The sequence below is a fragment of the Ornithorhynchus anatinus genome, chromosome 13 (genome assembly GCF_004115215.2).
Source record: "Ornithorhynchus anatinus isolate Pmale09 chromosome 13, mOrnAna1.pri.v4, whole genome shotgun sequence".
Taxonomy (NCBI): Eukaryota; Metazoa; Chordata; class Mammalia; order Monotremata; family Ornithorhynchidae; genus Ornithorhynchus; species Ornithorhynchus anatinus.
This window is the reverse complement of record NC_041740.1, coordinates 26,466,920-26,487,113: the sequence shown is the minus strand read 5'-3', so window position 1 is coordinate 26,487,113 and position 20,194 is coordinate 26,466,920. Positions and strand designations below refer to the sequence as shown.

At 43.4% G+C, this 20,194-nt stretch overlaps 1 protein-coding gene across 9 annotated transcripts in view; it reads left to right on the top strand.

Moving 5' to 3' along the window:
- Positions 1-20,194, top strand: part of MAGI2 (membrane associated guanylate kinase, WW and PDZ domain containing 2) — a 902,790-nt gene that overhangs the window by 576,629 nt on the left and 305,967 nt on the right. For 8 of the 9 annotated variants that reach the window (XM_029077508.1, XM_029077506.1, XM_029077507.1 and 5 more), the window contains exon 4: positions 10,022-10,237. In XM_029077508.1, coding sequence (XP_028933341.1) covers positions 10,022-10,237 — 216 coding nt within the window. Of the gene's footprint in view, positions 1-5,958; positions 6,036-10,021; positions 10,238-20,194 lie in introns of those variants that run through there. The other variant, XM_029077512.2, reaches the window with a different exon arrangement.

The following is a 20,194-nucleotide window of genomic DNA, read 5'->3' as shown; positions in this document are numbered from 1 at the left end:
CTTTTCTTGAACTTGCTGATCATTTCTATGTGCATATAATCTTATGGTCCCAAATTTGGTATGCTGATGACTGGCTGGATGAAGAAGTGTTTCATTATGTTTGTCTTGCTCCTACTATGTACCGTGCTCTCACCTTCCAGGATTTTATTGACTTCAATCAAATCCCCTTTAGGCTCTGCTTTCCAGTGTGAAGAATCCTAATCCTTCCAGCCTCCCCTCCTACAGAAGCTCTTCCATTCCCCTGATCATCATGGTTGCTCTCCTCTTAGCCTTCTCCTGCTCTGTAATCTCCAGCAAGTGAGCAGGGACATTGGCAATGCCAGGAGAATTTTTCTTACCTTTTCTTGCCACTGCTCATTTGGTTCCAGGCTATGGACATCCACTGGGATTATTTTGTGTGTGTGTTTGTGTGTATGTTTCATGTATACCTGTGCATGGTTGAATGAATGTGGTGGAGGGATGCCGTTTGTGTGTGTGTGTGTGTGTGTGTTTTTCTAACTATTGTCTCTGTGCCTTTCATTCTCTGCTTCCTCTGTCACTCTTTATAATCTCCCTAATGTCAGGCAAAGCAAGGGTAATTCCTGAAGGAAAGAGAACCAGAAAGAAAGAGAGGCTCTGAAATTCAAGCTTCATAACTCATCCTGGATTATTTAAAGAGGGAAAAATCCATTCAGTTTGAGATTCTTTAAACAAAGAATTTCTTCATTTATACTACTGAATCTTAAAATCCTCTCCAAAAGGGAGAATTCTCTAAAGAATCTGCAGAGGCTAAATAGGAAATATTTGTGAAGTGGAATTTTAAAACTCTTTCTAACTAATTAAGATCATTAAACTCCTGATTGCCCCATTTTGGAGGCTGCAGCATTTTGGTATTGTACAAATCTTATTAAGTGTCTACTCCCTGGGCTTGTCACAATTTTCCTACATGTTTTCTTTTCAGTCCTCATTTGTAGCCTTGGGATTGTGTTCTGATCTATTCTGACAGTGCCTAAAGGGGATCATCCACTGGTGGGAACATATCTGACTTCCTTCAGGAGAACATACCAATTACCTGGGTCAAGCTGTACATCCCATTTTATTTTTCATGGAAGGATTGCTTGCCCTCCTGTCCGACTTGGCTAGGTTCAGATCCCGCTTGAATAAATGAATACCAAGTCTAATTGACTACAGGGAACCCAATCTGTGCTTGCAAACAAACCTGAAAAAATATCAGCCAGATTAAACTTCCAAGATGGCTTCCGGGAGAGCTCGGAGGGCAGTTAGAAACGGCTGAATTCAAGCTACACTCTATTGGAAAAGTCAGCGTGAAACTTAGCAGTGAGTTGGAGGTTCAGTTAGAACTAGCATGGATTTTTCTCTGAACAGGGACCCTGCCTAAGAAGGCTGTATACCTTTAGCAATGCAAACCTTAAGGACGTGGAGAAGACTTCTTGGGAATTTTGGAAAAATCAAAATTTCCTTCCTGAAACTTGCCTTGTGGTGCTGAAATCCGATCCATTTAAACATGGTGTGTGGCTATTTTGTGCTTAGAAAGAATTAATATATGTGCAACACAACTGACCCTATTCTCAACCTCCCGCCCCTGTCTCTTCTGTCATACTGATCATCCAGCTTGGAACTCCCTCTCTCCCCACATCAGACAGATCACAGCTCTCCCTACATTCAATTTCCTGCTAAAATTGCACCTCTGCCAACAAACTTGCCCTGAAGAATTTCCCAGCATTCTGAGCCATATTATCCCTTCAGCCATCTCCATCATTTGTGAATTTATTTAATATTTACATACAGGACTGATGTCTTTATTTGAACAGTGTTGTAAATATTTTTATGTTTTTGTCCCTTGTTAGAATGTAAGATCTCTGCAGGTAGGTAATATGTCACTGTTATTTTGTACTATCGAAGCCTCTTGTACAGTATACTGACCAAGTAGTGGTTGGTGATGGTTTTTTGGGTCTTTTTGTATTTGTTAAGTGCCTATTATGTGCCAGGCACTTATCTAAGCTCTGGGTTAGATACAAAGTAATCAGGTTGGATGCAGTCCATGTCCCATGTCACAGTCTTAATCCTCATTTTACAGTTGAGGTAAATGGAGATACAGAAAAGTAAAGTGACTTGTCCAACGTACACAGCAGACAAGTGGTGGAGGCAGAATTAGAACCCAGGTCCTTCTAGCTCCCAGGCCCATGCTCTATCCATTAAGCTACTCTCCTCTTTTTTATCTGGTAGATGATAATAAAGGTAGTGAAGAGAAGTATCATTGTCAGCAATCACCATCAATCATCTATTATGAGTAGAATATTATATATTAGGCACAATAATGTATGGAAGAAGACTTTAAGCTCATCTCTAGACTGTAAGCTTGTTGTGGGCAGGGAGTTTTCTGCCAACTCTTTTGCATTGTACTCTCTCAATCGATTAGTACAGTGCTAATAAGTATAGTACACAGTACACAGCTGATACAGTACACATAGTAAGTGCTCAATAAATATTACTGATGAAGTGAAAGGCATGATCCCCATCCTCAGAGGTTTACAGATAAAGGTTACGTGAACATAGTAAAAATAAAAAACATAAATAACGTGAGGAGAGCATAAGCGATTTCATGAGGTCAGACCAGTAGTCCACCCATTTTGTCTCCCACAGTGGCATCCTGATGCTTAGAAGAATAAAGAACAAATAAATGCATCAGTGCTGAGTTGGCTGGAATAACTATGAGAGTGGTGGAATAAATCAGAAAATGCTCACTAAGGAGCAAATTGTCTTTCCAACTCAAGGCAGCTAATGGCAGATGAGGTGCTGAGGGAAGAAATAGGCATTTTAGGTCCACCTTCAGGAATACTTTTGAAAATTAACATTGAAAGTTACACTAATGTTCCATATCCTCATACCCTGTTGCTTCCCTTGCCCATAATTTATTTTAATGTCCATCTCCCCTACTAGATGGTGAGCTCCTTGAGAGCAGGAATTATGTCTATCAACAACTCTCGTATATTCTCCCTGGTGCTTAGAACAATGCTCAGCACACAGTAAGCGTTCAGTAAATGCCATTGATTCATTGAAAGGTAGGACACCCTTAGGACCCTAAGCAATTGAGAGTTTTGCAGTTTATGTTTAGATCGAGATAGAATTCCAGGCAAAAATTCAAAAGTACTAGATTTTGTTTCTTCTCTACTTATGTGTCTCAAATTACTTAATTTCAGTTTACTACCATTTTTTTGTGTTCATTTGAGGGTGGTGATTGCCGTGAAATGGTGTTTACTTTATTGTTCAGATTACACTTCACTGCTGTCCATCAGACATTATTTTGGACAGATTAATATTCCATTAAGATATTCACTTACAATGATGCCTGCAACTTTGCATTTTGGGTCTCTTCATGATTTATCAGTTTCTATCAATAGAAGCTGAAACCTCTGACTTGGATGAAAATGACTGTTTACTTAGGATCTGGCAGGTTTTCTAACATAATTAATTATGATCAGATCCAAAGCTCTAAATCTCTCCTCTTTATTTAATGTCAGTGTCTAACTCTGCAGGTGCCGCTGTGAATGCCAAGTACCTAGCTAAACATTCGTTTCGTTGATAAGCTGTAACAACAAATTACGAAACTCTCAACAACCTTGATTTCTCCACACAATGTTTCCAACACAAGGATGTGTTTTCAAGCTATTTTGGGAGCCCCCATGGCTTCCTGGGCCTCTCTAGAGTTCCTGGTAGGCAATCAGTTCTGTTCTGCTAAGCCATTATCCAAAATTGATTCCTTCTGCTTACCAAAATGGAAATCAAGCATGAAGAATCTGAGGGAGAAATAGGGGTCAGGACCTTAATCCAATAGGAATCTTCAAGACAAGTATGTTACTTCTCAAAATCCAACTCCACCTGCATGCCAAATGAAAAGATCTATAGTCATTGTATAGAATACATAACACACCCAACTTCCTACCCATCCCCAAGGCCCTGGGACAAAAATTGGGCAGCTCCATCTGGACCTAGGTGTGGGTTTTTGAAAGGTATCAAATACTAATTTCTCTCACAAAGTGTGCCCTTCCTTGAGAATTAAAGAAGAAAATGTATTTGAAGAGAGTTGAAACAAATTGATGCCGTAAAGTGGAACTGACCTGGACTCAAAACACTTTCCTGAAACTTAAACTTGACATTAAAGTTGCGTTGTTTCCACAAGAATACTTCCTTACAATGAAAGGAAATTTCTGGACTGGGAATTGAGAAATTACCTTCTACTCTGGACTCCAGAAACCATTTTTCTCCCCCGCTCTCCTCCAACCCTCTCTATTTATAGTAATAATTGTGGTATTTGTGCCAGGCATCGTACTAAACTCGGTAGTACAAACAATACCAACATATGAGACCCAACCCCATCACCCCCCCATAGTACTAATAATGGTATTTGTTAAGGGCTTAGTTTGTTCCAGGCATTATACTAAGCACAGGAATAGATACACTATAAACATATTAGACACAGTCCTATCCCACATGGGGCTCACATTCTAAGGGGGAGGGAAACAGGTATTTAAATCCCCAATTTACAGATGAGGAAACTGAGGCACAGAGACATAAATGACTTGCCCAAACTCACATAGCAGACAAGAGGCTGAGCTGAAATTTCCATCCATGTCTCCTGACTCCCAGATTTATGCTTTTTGCACTAGTCTATGCTTCTCTTCTAATAGTAACGATAATGATGGTATTTGTAAGCGCTTACTTTGCATTCTGTTCTAAATGCTGAGGTAGGTTTGATACAGTCCCTGTTAATTCATTCAGTCAAATTTATTGAGCACTTACTGTGTGCAGAGCACTGTACTAAGCACTTGGGGAAGTACAGTACAACAATAGACACATTCCTTGCCCATGTGAGCTTACAGTCCAGAGGGGGGAGACAGACATCAATACAAATAAAAAAATTACAGATATGTATATAAGTGGTGTGGGTCTGGGAGGGGGAAAGAACAAAAGGAGCAATTCAGAGTGATGCAGGAAGGAGTGGGAGAAGAGGATAGTGGGGGGAAAGAGAGTAGGAAAGAGAACAGTGTTGAATCATCATATTACAGAGAAGGATACTGAGGCACAGAGAGGTTAATTAACTGACTTGCCGAAAATCCCATAGCAGGCAGATGGCAGAGTTGGGATTAGAACCCAAGTCTTTTAACTCCCAGGCTTGTGCTCTTTCCACTGGGCGACACTGCTTCTCTTTATAAAATGAAGCCAATTATTGTTCCTATATGAGAAGAGGTTCTGTAAAGGCAACAGGTAGTTGCAGTAGTAGTAATGGTAATAATAATAATAATAGTAATAATAATGGTAATGATATTTCTTAAACAGTTACTATGTGTCAAGCACTGTTCTAAATACTGAGGTACGTGAAATGAATCAGATCCCACACAGTCCCTGTTCCACAAGGGGCTCACTGTCTGAGTAGGTGGGAGAACAGGTATTGAATCCCAATTTTACAATAGAGGAAACTGATGTACAGGGAAGTTGAGACTTGCCCGAGGTCTGTAAAATGGGGACAAAAATTGTGCACTCCATATGGGACTTGGACTGTGTCCAACCTGATTAGCTTGTATCTACCCCAGTGCTTAGTACAGTTCCATGACACATACAGAGTGCCTAACAAATATTATACAATGGAAAACAAATACCATAAAATGGAAAAATAAGTGGGGCTTTTCTATAAACTGGGCATCAAGTGAATCAAAGAGAGCAAGAGGAATTTGAAGTAGGAGTAGAGCCCACTTTGCCTTCACCCAAACAAAGAACTAGAAGGCTTCTGAGCTTGTTTTGGAGCATTAGAACAGGTGATGCTCATTAGGTAAGAGAGCCAGGACGTCTGCGAGGCAGCTTCATCAGCTTGCTCACGGGGTGGACCTTTATCAGGTGTTGGGCTTTTGTCATCAATCGATGAGTGACAGCTGCTTAACCCCGCCCCCCCCGTGTCTGGCCAGGTGCAAAACTCCATTCCCTCGAGGACAGATCGGGCGAGTTGAAAGACTAAAGAGCAATGATGATTATTTTGCCCGGTAAGACCATTTTCGTTATTGTTTTGGCAGAAAGTGAGAACCCTAAAAGTTGTATGCCTTGCTGGGGGAAAATCAATGTCAATTGTATTTTGGGAATGAGTCTCTACGACTCTCCGAGGTGGGTAAAAAGCCTTCAGCTAAGGACTGAGTGGATCAACTCTCCTCTCCTCTGCCAGGAAAACATGGCTTTGTCCAATCACCCCTTGTATAAAGTATAATAGGAATGAATTTCCACCGGGTAAATTATTTAAGGCTGAATTGGTGGATGTTTTCAGGTTTGTGTTAGGGGAAAACTGCATTTGTAAAACTGCAAATCAAAAGTAGTTTTAAGAGGTTTTAAAGATAGCTTCCTTTAAACTGGTTTATGTAGATGTAATGTTTATGCTTTTATTCCACTTTCAATTTTCTTGTTGCCTCTATTTCCACTGGTTATTTTTAAATGTGATAAATGGATAATGAACATATTTTGTGCTTGAAGATTTTATGCCTAGAAGATTTAGCATCCATCTTCTTGTTTATTGTCAAAGGATAGCCACATGTCCTATTACCTTAACACTTTTTCAGTGATATTTGTTAAGCGCTTAGACACTGTAGTAAGCACTGGTGTAGATAAAAGATTATCAAGTTACCAAATCATTGAGTGCAGTGCTTAATTTGTACTGAAAGTGGAGCCATGATGTAAGTAATTATGCTATTTTTACATTTTAAGTTTATAAGGACTGTGAATGTAGGTTTACCTGCATAATCACCCATCCTAATAATACTGCAGTACATTTTTTCACAGTAAGTCTGTTGGAAGGAAGAGCCTACTAAGGTAGTATTGTAATAATAATGGTCATATATTTTAAATGCTTGCTATTTGTAAACTCTACTAAGTGCTGGGGTAGATACAAGATAATAAGATCAGATATAGTCCTTAGTCAGGGCTCAGAGTGTAAGGGGCAAAGAGGTCAGGTATTTATCCCCATTTTACAGATGAGGAAACTGAGACACAGAGAAGGTAATAATAATGTTGGTATTTGTTAAGCGCTTACTATGTGCAGAGCACTATTCTAAGCCCTGGGGGAGATACAGGGTAATCAGGTTGTCCCACGTGAGGCTCACAGTTAATCACCATTTTCCAGATGAAGTAACTGAGGCACAGAGAAGTGAAAGGACTTGCCCATATTCACACAGCTGCCAAGTGGTGGAGCTGGGATTCAAACCCATGACCTCTGACTCCCAAGCCCTTGCTCTTTCCACTAAGCCACGTGATTTGCCCCAAGTCCCACAGCAAGCAAGCAATGGAGCTGAGATTAGAACCCAAATCCCCTGACTCTGAAAACCGTTCACCATATATAGTATGTGTACAAAGACCATTTACTTTTATAATTGAAATGGCCTCAGAGGAAACTGGGCTGTGAACTGCCAAACCCTGAAGCACTAAGACACTGTCCTGGCATAAATTCATTACTGTGTATAAATATCTATTGTTGCAGTATATTAAGGGCTTCATGGTATGTGTGTTAATTATTCAACCTATGCTAAGCACAATGCAAAATGATTATGAATAATAGTAATTATGGTATTTGTTAAGCACTATGCCTCAGCCACTGTATTAGCAGTGTGGCTTAGTGGAGAGAGCACAGGCCTGGAAGTCAGAAGGTCAGGGGTTCTAATGCTAACTCTGCCACATGTCTGCTGTGTGACCTTGGGCAAGTCACTTAACTTCTCTGGGCTTCAGTTCCCTCATCTGTAAAATGGGGATTAAGAGTGTGATCCCCATGTGGGACAGGGACTGAGTCCAACCTGATTAACTCATATCTACCCCAGCACTTAGAACAGTGCTTGGCATATAGTAAGCACTTAACAAGTACCATTATTATTTTTGCAAGGAAATCATGTTGGACAAAGTCCCTGTCTCTTGTGGGGCTCACAGTCTCAATCTCCATTTTACAGATGAGATAACTGAGGCACAGAGAAGTAAAGTGACTTGCCCAAGGTTACATAGAAGCCAAGTGGCAGAGCTGGTAGTAGAACCCTTTAGACTCCCAGTCTTGTGCTACCCACTATACCATGCTGCTTAGAAGATATGGTCCTCATTTTTAGTAATTCTGCATCTTAAAATGGCAAGTTTAGAAAGATAAAATATGTTCTTTCAGGGCTGCTCTCCTTTTTTTTTTCCCCATTGAATCCATGTGTGTCTCCGAAGAGATTACAATCATACTCAAGTGGCTCTTCATAGCCACATCCTGCAAGGGGATATTGCTCATTGTTTCCCATTGGGCCCTGACACCTGTGGGGAGGAGTGGTTGAGACATTTGTTCAGTTGTGAGCAAACAAGTTAAAAGCACTGGCTCTTTGGAATGCATTACTGCAGTAAATGCCGAAACTGATAAAGATGAAGATGACCTTATAGTACTGTGGGATTCGGCCTCCTTCCAACCTGCAGGTGCCTGAAGCACCAAATCACAATTATTGGGAGGGTAGAAATCATAATTCCAAAAGTGGCTCTTATAGGTAACCTCATGGGCTACGCATAGTTGAGGAGGGGTGAGAGTGAATTGTATCTCACCTTCCTTACCTCTGCTGACGTGCTCTGGAGGCTGAGCATTGTATCAGTCGTAATAAGCGCTTGGGAGGGTACAATATGACAGAGTTAGACACATTCCCTGCCTCTAAGGACCTTTCAGTTTAGAGGACGCTTACCTGTTACCTGGTTTGGGGGACTGTATTTAAAATGTCACCTGAGATAACATCAAGCCTTTCTCTTTTGTTTCAAAAATAGCAAGGCTTAGTGAACAGAGCATGGGCTTGGGAGTCAGAAGGTCCTGGGTTCCAATTTTGGCTCTGCCACTTGTGACCTTGGGCAAGTCACTTCACTTCTGGGCCTCAGTTGCCTCATCTGTTAAATGGGGTTTAAGGCTGTGAGCCCCATGCAGTTCAAGGACTGTGTCCAACCCAATTCGCTTATATTCACCCTAGCTCTTAGTACAGTGCTTGCACATAGTAAGCACTTAACAAATATTATTATTAGTAGTAGTATTTCTGAAGTTTTAGAACCCATGCTGAAGATATAAAGTGATCCTTATTTTTGAATAATCACATGGTTAGTGGCTAAGGGGGCAGAGAAGCTATCTCTGTTACCACATAAACACCAAATTGCAGGTGAGAGTGGGGACACATCACCATTTAAATTTCACTCTCCTGGCTGTGTATGTCTGTGTGTGTACACACACACACACCAGACTGGGTGTTGTACAATGTAAGTAATAATAATAATTGTAGTATCAGTTAAGCATTTACTATGTGCCAAGCACTGTACTAAGTGCTGGAGTGGATAGAAGCAGATCAGGTTGGGCACAGTCCCTGTTTCATGTGGGACTCTTAGTCTCACTCCCTATCTAACAAATGGGTAACTGAGGTACAGAGAAGTGAAGCGACTTTCCCAAGGTCACACAGCAGCCAAGTGACAGAGCTGGAATTAGAACCCGTGACCTTCTGACCACTATGCCATACTGCTTCTATTCAGAAGGCCCTGGGTTTTAATCCTGAATGTCACTTGTCTGTTGTATGACCTTGGGTAAGTCACTTCACTTCTCTGTGCCTCAATTACCTCATCTGTAAAAAATGGGGATTAAGCTTGTGAGCCCATGGTGGGGTAGGGACTGTGTCCAACATGATTAATCTGCATCTACCCCAGCACTTGAACAGTTTTTGGCATATAGTAAGTGCTTAACAAGTACCATAATTTATTCCTAATATTCTGTGGAGAGGACTGGACAGAGTGAAGGCACTCTCACTTTCCACCCTACCAGGGGCTTTGGGATGTTAGTGGAATTTGTGGAATTAGTGGTAAGAGTTGACATTTGCTGTCTACTGGTATACTAAGAAAAATATCCAGGCCAATGCTTTTGACTTTCTTGGTGGGGAGCCACCTGGTCTTCAGCAACTAGACAAATACAGTGCTGAGATGTTGAACCTTCTCCCGTCTGGGCTTCTTGCAGATAACTACTACGGCACCCCAAAGCCCCCAGCAGAGCCGGCTCCCTTGCTCTTCAATGTAACAGACCAGATCCTTCCGGGAGCCACACCGAGCGCAGAGGGGAAACGCAAGAGGAATAAGTCCGTGAGCAACATGGAGAAGGCTGGCATTGACCCTCCGGAGGAGGAGGAGGAAGAGGGACCCATGGTGAACGGAAATGGAGAAGTGGCAATACCAGGTCAGTAAAAAGCTGTGGAAGTTTGGTTTGTGGGGGAAAAGAGGTTTGCCTGCTCAGTCTCAATGAGAAGCCTTTTCATTCTGTGGTAGTTGAGTACCATTCCCTTGAGTTGAGTACTGTCCTAAGCACATGGAGGATACAATAGTCTTTGTAGATATGTAACCTCCTCAAGGATTTTCCTGAACAGCGGGGAGAGTGTCACTAAAATAAGTTTGAGAGGGGATGAAGTAGAAAAGGATAATATGCACAGGAATAAATTGCTTAAGTAATTGGTACATATTTTATGTATCCTATGTGTTAAAGGAGGATGTTGGTACTTAAATCCTTAGGTGGTGTTGAACAGGCCATGGGTGGGGGTTATAAGATGGAAAATTTAAAAATAATTGGGAAAGGCCTTCCTGGAAGAGAAGCAATTTCAGAAGAGCTTTAAAATCAGGAAGATTTTAATCTGCCAAGTTTGAAGGATCAGGGAATTCATGGCAGGGGTAAGGTATGAACAAGAGGTTAACAGTGGGAGAGACTAGGAGCTGCAGTGGAAAGCTGGGCTTAAGAGGAATGAAAAGTGAAAAGTGGGGCATAGGGGGAGAAGAAGGAACCCCAGAAGGTGCCGTGAAGAGCAACAGGTAATCATTTTAGGTTTTTGAAGAGTCGTGTGCAGAACCAAGTATTCAAAAATGGCCAGGTAAAAGTGAAGAGAGACAGGGAGATCAGCTCTGAGGCAAGGAGATCAGTGAGGACGCTGATGCCTTTATCACCCGATATGACAAGTATCTCATCAACCAACTACCCGTTTGTGTGTGGGACTTGGAAATGAAACCAGCCCCAGGATTTGGCGAAATACTGAGGAGTCAAGATTAATCCCAAAGTGGCAGTATTGAGTGATGAGAAAGATGGTGGTGGTGGGACTTGTGATGGTAATGTTGAATGGAAGAGAGGATTTGGGTGGGAAGATGAATTCAGTTTTTCATGTGTTGTGTTTGAGGTGTTGGTAAATATCCATGAAGAGAAGTTCTGTGGCAGGAGAAGATACAAGAGAAGTTGGAGCAAGGAAGGTTAACCTGGCATCCCAGAACCCTGAGGGAAGGGATCCAGAGGGAGTGAAACTGAAGTAGCTCAGTGTAGTGGAAAGATTACTGGCCTAGGAGACCGAGGGCCTGGGTTCCAATGCCGACTCTGCCACCTGTCTGATGTGTGACCTTGGGTAAATCACTTAATTTCTCTGTGTCAGAGAAGTTGAAGGTGATAGAGAGGAGAGCAGTGTGGCTTATTGGTAAGACTATGGGACTGGGAATCAGAGGACCTGTGAAATGGGGATTGAGACTAAGCCCCATGTGGTCAGATCTGATTAATTTATCTACCCCAGTGCTTAATCCAGTGCCTGTCACATAGTAAGTGTTTAACAAATACCTTAAAAAAGAATAAGAAACGGGGTGATACTTAGCGGGTACAGTGGGATCCAGAGAAGAGTTTTTTACATAGGGTGCATTTGAAGGCAGTGGAGAAGGAGTCATTAGCAAGCAGTTGAAGATGCCAGTTAAGGATGGGGAAGCACAAGCATTTTTAGAAAGTCACAAAGGATGGGGTGAGAAGCAGAGCTGGAAAGAAATTTAAAAGCAGGCAGCTGACTTCTTGAGAGATGACTGAGAAGGATGAGAATGTAGGTGTAGGGGTGGGAGGAGGAGGCAGTAGGGAGGCTTTGAGGAGCTTGTGCCTAGTGGTTTCCATTTTTGTCAACGAAGAAGTTGACAAGGCAGGAAAGGGAGATGTGGGGGATAGGTGTTTCAAGAGGTAGTTAAACGTCTGGAATAATTGGTGGCAGCAATGGGCACAGATGTCGATGATCAAGAATAATGTTGCTATTCAGAAGAAAAGGCAGAGCTAATTGCAAGATAGGATGAATTTGAAGTGGCCAAGCTAGGCTTGGTTCCTGGATTTCTGCCAATAGCTGTCCATGGCAGTAGCAGAGCAATGGAAGAAGCGTAACATGAAGGGATCCTGGCCTGGGGGAAGGTGGTTACAAGAGGAAGTTTAGGGAGTTGAGTTATGTGGAGAGGGTAACGTTCAGGGTATTAAAATAGCGGATGCTCAAAAGACAGTCCAAATGGGATTAGATGACCCGAGATAGATGGAGGGAGCTTAAAGATTGGAAGACTCTGTCGAGGGAGAGAACAGAGTTGCAGGGAGGAGGCATGAGAGAATGAAGCCAGGTTACAAGGCTATGGCCTGAGTGGGATTTCAGATTTGGTGTATTTAAAGTAGAACAATGACTAGTGATGATTAGATTCAGAATGTGTCCACATTGGTGGAAAGGTGGGGTGGGTTGGACCAGGAGGTCTGTGGTGTTGAAGAGTGACAAGAAGCACCTGTTGTGTTGGGGCATGGGGGTGCAATCAGGAACAAGAGCATGGCTATTGTCATTCCATCCTCCCATGGCTATTGTCATTCCATCGTCCTCCTTAGCAACCATATCCTTTTACTAATTTTTGTTTTATTTGGCAATTTCTATCCATTCCTCCTCTCCCTCCATTACATTGCAAGAGCAGTGACCATTAATCTGATTTCTATTGTGTGTTCTTAAGGGTTTAGAACAGTTATGCACCCAATTGCCACTAAATCAGCGATGCCAACTGGGTGGTAATGACGAAAAGTAATGAGAATTCAAGTAGTTCATTTTTCCCTCTCCCATGATTGGCTTTGCTTAGCTAATGGGATTGTGGTGGACTTTGTGGTCTTGATGGCTCAGGAAATGCAGTGAGGGTTGACTTTTTCTTAAAAACTCTGAGTTCTTATGGCTGTGCTCTTAGAGAGAGGGTTATCTGGTACTTATTCAAATTGCAGTCCTATAGCAAAGCCCTGCTGGGTCCTCCATGGCTGTGTGGATGCTGCAAGAAATTGCTGCTGCACCCTCTCCTACCTCCCCTCCACCAGAAGGGGTGGTGGTCCCAGGGCTGCAGAGAGCAAGCAAGACTCGGGTTAATAAATAATAATTACTGTGGTATTTGTGAAGCACTTACAATGTGCCATACACTTTTCTAAGCACTGGGGTGGATAAAAGAAAATCTGGTTGGACACAGTCCCTGTCCCTCTTGGGGCTCAGGCTTAATCCCCGTTTTACAGATGGGGTAACTGAGGCCCAGAGAAGTGAAATGACTTACCCAAGGCCACACAGCAGATGCGGTCGAGCCGGGATTAGAACTCATGACCTTCTGACTCTCAGGCCCATGCTCTATCCACTATGCCATGCTGCTTCCCCTAGACTCTCAACCTGGGTGGCAGCTCCTTGAGGCTTCTACTGGTCCCCTTAACACCAGACTTGCCTTTTGTTGTGTATTTTATTTCAACTTTCCTGTGAGTCCTCAGAGAAACACCTTGAATACTGTCTCAGCCTCCTGTCTCTTCCCACTCCAGTCCATACTTGACCCTGCTGCCCAGATCATTTTTCTACAAAAAGCGTTCAGCTCATGTTTCCCAACTCCTCAAGAAACTCCAGTGGTTGCCCATCCACCTCTGCATCAAACAGAAATTTCTCACCTTTGGCTTTAAAGCATTCAATCACCTTACCCCCTCCTACCTCACCTCGCTACTCTCCTTCTACAACGCAGCCTGCACACTTCACTCCTCTAATGCTAACCTTCTCACTGTACCTCACTTCACTCCTCTAATGCTAACCTTCTCACTGTACCTCGATCTCGTTTATCTCACTGCCGACCTCTCACCCACACACTGCCTCTTGTACCTCGATCTCGTTTATCTCACTGCCGACCTCTCACCCACACACTGCCTCTGGCCAGGATCACCTCCTCTCCTCATATCCCACAGACAATTACTCTGCCCAACTTCAAAGCCTTACTGAAGGTACATCTCCTCTGAGAGGCTTTCCTTGACTAAGCCCTCTTTTCCTTTTCTTCAACTCCCTTTTATGTCACCCTGACTTACTTGGCACATAGTAAGTGTTTAACAAGTACCATAATTATTATTTATTCATCCCCAGCCCTACAGCACTTTATGTACATATCTGTAATTTATATTAATGTCTGTCACCCCCTCTAGACTGTAAGTTCACTGTGGACAGGGAATGTGTCCGTTTTATTGTTATATTGCATTCTCCCAAGCCCTTAGGACAGTGCTCTGCACACACTAAGTGCTCAATAAATATGACTGGCTCCTGAGAACTGGTTCGTGATGGAAGCCACCCAGTATGTGCCACAAAGCAGCTTGTGAAAGACCTCTGTCACTAGCCTCTGTCAGCATCCTGGGAGCCAACTGCATGACACCTCTCCCTACCACCCCTAGGGAAATGGTTGAGAATCAGCAGCAGACATCTTGATTCACCATTTGGGAACCGGCTCCAGATCCTCTGCTGGTAGTGCAACTCCCTACGTTAACTCTCTCTGCTGCTTCCATGGAGGAATTCCAGTTGCAATCAATGATATATGCTGAGCATTTACTGGGTACAGAGCACTCTACTAGGTGCTTGGGAGAGTGGCAACAGGATTGGTAGACATGATCTCTGCCTATAAGGTACTCACAGTCTAGGGATTGTGAGGGGGAAGGGGAGCTGACATTAAAATAAATTACAGATTGGGGAAATGACAGAGTGTACAGATAAGTACATAAGTGCTGTGGGCTGAGGGTGGGATGAATTTCAAGTGCTTAAAGGGTAAAGAGTCAAGTTGCATAGACGATGCAGAAAGGAAAATGAGTAGGGAAAATGAGGGGTTAAATCAGGAAAGACCTCTTGGAGATACTATTTTCAGGAGGTTTGTGAAGGTGGGGAGAGTGGTGGTCTGTCCTAGATGAAGGGGGAGGGCGTGGGAGAGGGGTCAAAAGCGGGATAGGCGAGGTCAAGATACAGAGAGTAGGTTGGTGATAGAGAAGTGAGGTGTGTGGGCTGGCTTGTAGTAGGAGCTCAGCAGGGTTGTAGGAGGGAGAGAGCTGATTGCTTTTGAGCCAATGATAAGGAGTTAATGTTTGATGTGGAGGTGAATGAGCAGCCATTGGAGCTTTTTGAGGAGTGGAGAGACAGACTGAATGAGTTTTTAGAAAAATGATCTGGGCAGCGGCATGAAGTATGGACTGGAGTTGGGAGAGGCCAGCAGGTCAGCCAGCAGTCAAGTTCCCATTTGAAAAATCTCATCCTCTGGACTAAATGCCTCTTTTCTGTCATATCAAACTCTGCCATCACCCCAAACCTAATCATCCTGAGAATGCAGTAGTAACCCGTGAGTCACCCTGTCTGGCCTTCACCGTTTCTCTGAAGACCATATCCGATGATCTCATGGTTAGGTCTAGGTTCTAGTATGGAATAATGATAAAACTCATTGAAGGCAAAAGATGTCATTTAGTTTGGTCCCGATCATTCTCATTCACTATGTTGGTTCAGAGGCAAGGGCTTGTACAGACAAAGGTGCTGGTCAGTTAAAACGTTGTGAGGTTTTTTCTGTTTTCACCTCCTTTTCCACATGCATTCCTGCAAACCTCAATCTATATGCCATTCAAAGTGTAGAAGTATAAAGCTATTTTTAACAATTTTGGAAGGCTTTGTGATAGTTTCAGGCATCTCATCTTGTGTTTGTCTCAAACTATTTGAGTCTCCAGAGCCTCCAGATTTCTCCTGGAAAAGTATTGATCATAAGACTGAGACTGTGAGTCCTATGTGTTCGGGGACTGTCAACCTGATTATCTTGTATCTACCCCAGTGCTTAGTACTGTGTTTGACACATAGTAAGTGCATAACAAGTGCCATTTAAAGAAAAAAAAAGATATTGAATGCTTGTCCTCAAAATGTTGTGGGAGACATGAGCAATGTGTAGTTGTTTCCAGAACTGCTAAGGCTTTTGAGAGAAACATTTGAGTGAAAAGGGAGAATATATTTTTGAGGAATGCAGAAATACATGCTTTTATGTTTTTGGCCCAGTTTTAGGCAAAGGCCATTTTCCTGGGAGCATTTGAACTTGGTCCTACTTGGGCAGGTGGATGGATTAGTTGATTTCTTGAAATGCTCTTCATTCTTACATTTTTTTAAATAGTATCTCTTAAGTGATTTCTAAGTGCCAAGTCCTGGGATGAATACAAGATGATCAGGTGTAACATGGACCGTGTCCTGCATGGGGCTCGCAGATGAGGTAGCTGAGGCACAAAGAAGTTAAGTGACTTGCCTGAAATCCCACAGCAGACAAGTGGAGGATTAGAACCTCTATTCTCTGATTTCAGAGACCGTGCTCTTTCCACTAAGCCATGCCCTTTCTCATTTTCAAGAGAAGCCTAATGTTAGGTTCTCCTTCTTAATAAAATTATTCTTCTCCCCACTCTACCCCAACCCCACCACCTTCTAAGATTGAGTCTCCCCTTGCTTCAGTATGAGCGTGGCGAAAGAGCCTGGGATTGGGAGTCCAAGGTCACAGGTTAGAATCCTGGATTTGCCACTTGTCAGCTGTGTGACTGTGGGCAAGTCATTTCACTTCTCTGTGCCTCAGTTCCCTCATCTGTAAAATGGGGATTAAGACTGTGAGCCCCACATGGGACAACCTGATTTCCCTGTATCTACCCCAGCGCTTAGAACAGTGCTCTGCACATAGTAAGCGCTTAACAAGTACCAACATTATTATTATTATTATGACAGCTCCTTTTCATCTGTCTTCTCCCAGTGATGAGATTATAACACAAAGTTTGTTAAGCACTTTTAGTGTTTTTCCAGTGCTTTCAAAGCCCTCCCAACATCCTTGTGAGGTAGGAAGAGGCAGATGTTAATCCCCCATTTTACAGAGGAGGAAGATTAAGATCCAAAAGGTTTGTGACTTGCTCGGGGTCACTCAGCAGACCATAGTGAAGCCTGGTGTAATGGCTAGAGCATGGGCTTGGGAGTCAGAAGGTCATTGGTTCTAATCCCAGCTCCACCACTTGTCTGCTCTGTGACCTTGGGCAAGTCACTTCACTTTTCTGTGCCGCAGTTACCTCATCTGTAAAATGGGGATTGAGACTGTGAGCCCCACATGGGGCAGGGACTGTGTCCAACCCAATTTCCTTGTATCCACCCCAGCGCTTAGTACAGTGCCTGACACATAGTGGTGCTTAACTCATACCACAATTATTACTATTATGCTGAGCCAAGAACACAGATCTTCTAAATCCCAAACCCATGCTGTTGATGAGACCACCCTAACTGAACTAGAGCACCCCCCCCCCCACCAGCTGCCTTATTGTCCCAGAAAGATTAATTGCCACTGTCTCTGAATCTCTGGTGGTGACTCTCCCTCTCTGAGTTTTCAGCTCTTTTGGTCCTCTAATTCCTTGTCTACACCTCCATCTTCTGGAGCAAATCTTGGCTTTTTTACCCTCAGTTGACTCCTTGACTCTGGAAGCAGCGGTGTGGCTTAGTGGAAAGAGCCCAGGCTTGGGACTCAGAGGATGTGGGCTCTAATCCTGGCTCTATTTGCTGTGTGTCCTTGGGCAAGTCACTTAAATTCTCTGTGCCTATTACCTCATCTGTAAAATGAGGATTAAGATTGTGAGCCCCATGTGGGACAACCTGATTACCTTGTATCTACCCCAGGACTTAGAATAGTGCTTGGCACATAGTAAGCACTTAACAAATACCATCATTATTATTATTATTATCAAAATATATCTTGCCTCCACATAGCCTTTCATGTATAGTCCTTAAGGCTTTCTCTCAAAATAGGATTCAAGAAAGTCTTGCTCTCTGAGTTTCTAGTGTCCCGTTCTTCCAGTTTTCTTGAAACTCTTAAATATGGTCCTCAGCTTCTTACTGGCTAGTTCTACATTTCCCTCATTCTGCCATGTTCTTGAATGCAAACAATATGAACTATTGCGTGCACATGTCTCGAATCTTCCTCGCTAAGACGTCTGTGTCTTTGTTTAAGTATTTTTCAGCTGCTTCACTAGACCTCGGCCTGCTTTGGAGTGTGTTCTTTTATACAATGTAAACTATTAGAAAATTCATTAGTTGCATTGTAAAGATTCATCTACTCTTCTTGTCTCTGCAGCTGCTCCCATTGCCTCCTTACTAAAATTGTGAAAATTGAAGTTGGGGCGCGGGGGAGACATATGGTAATTGAACCACCTCCTCTGTTCACCACTCTACATTTAGAATTAGTCTAAACTCTAGTCCCCAATGACTTCTTTTTTAATCGAACTATTTGAAATTTTGAATCCCCTTTCCTTCCGCAGTCAACATTCCCTGCTCCCAGATCTCAGTAAAAAACATCCAGTGGTTATTTGCTTGTAATGTTCTTTTCCTTAGTTGTTCAGTTTTCTTGTTAATCCCTAAATTTCAGCAACCAGAAAGTTGATCCTTTCTGGCAAAATGGGGATGTGGCTTAAACGGGCAGGGCCACAGAAAGGGAGAGGGATATAGGGGTCAATGGCAATTGTCTGGTATCCTATCAGAGTGTTTGGTTTCCCCTGGCCTATCTCAAACAATTAATCAGTGGTATTTGAGTGCTTGCTATGTGCAGAGCACTGTATTAAGTGCTTGGGAGCATACAGTTTAGCAGAGCTGGGAGAGACATTCCCTGCCCATGATGAGCTTACACTCTAGAGAATTGGAATCAGTCAATCCCCTGTCTGACTCCAATACAATCTGGCTAAATGGACCTTTTTTGGCTGAGAGTCCAAGTTTCCAAATTACCCCATCCTGCAGTACCAGAAACCCCGGTCCTTGGTCTGGGAAGGCTGGTTCAGTCAGAATGACTGTGGCAGCTGCTATGGAACCACTGACGAAGGAACGTCTCACCCTAGACCTTTCAGGAGTCTAGAAAGAGTCTCCTGAGAGAATAACTTTTTCACCCCAGATGAGATGGCTGGCATCACCTACTTTGTGTCAATTGTCTGGACTGACCACCCTACAGCAGGCCTCTGGAGCAACTCTTGGCCTTGGTTAACTATGACTGGCCTGGTACAGGGTGCTTGGTAGGAATGCAAATGTTTACTGCAGGAGCAGACATCCTCCTACCATCTCCTCAGGCACCGGAATGAGAGTTTGGCCATATTCCTGGTCTTCTCTGCCTTCCCTCAACTCATCTGAGACATTTGTGAGCCAGAGAAACACACGGACCCTAAAATGAAAGCAATTTGTCAATACTTTTAGCAGTTTAGCATTACCGTGCCCAGCTCCCTCCCATGCAGCAGCCGGATGGCTTGGGCCTGCATGAGGGAGTGTGTTACATCGTGCTTGAGGGGCCGCCCCCAGGGCCAGGGACAGCAGCCAGCAGTAACTGTAGTCCTGTCTCCAGTGCCTCTGCCTCTCCGCTCTGCTCCCTTCCGACTTCTCGAGGAGCCGGGAACAGAGCCAGTGGATGGGGTAGACTGGCAATGAGGGCGGGACCACTTCCAAGAGCGAAGGAGGGACGGGCCGCTGCTAAGCACTCCAGCTCCTGGGATGGTGAATTTGGGCTCAGAGTTAATGGACACTTTTATTTTGTGTTTGGTGCTGATGCGAGAAACAAAGAGGCCTCGGAAGAAGTACAGGAAGCCAGAGGGCTCAAGAATGGCGGTCAAATGCCGCTTCTGTTTTCCGCAGAGGCAGCCGAAGGGGGGTAGCTGGGGCTTTCCCTGGCAAGTCAGCAGTGAACTCTACATTGGCTGTCCTGGTGAGCACTTTGGAACTGCCTGTTGTTATCTTTTATCCTTTTCATTCCTCTGGAGACATAAAACTTCACTGTAGCTGTTATAGATCCTCCCCTCTCTCCTCCCCTCACCCACTTTGCCCCCCACAAAAAAAAGAAAGGTTTCCTAGACTTAAAACAATGAGCTATTCAGACTTACTGTGTGGGGTTTTTTATGCTATTTATTAAGCGCTTACTGGGTGCCAGACACTGTACTAAGCGCTGGGATAGATACAAGCTAATCAGGTTGAACACAGTCCATGTCCTATGTGGGGTTCAGAGACTTAACATCCATTTCACAGATGAGGTGGTAGACACAGAAGTGAAGACA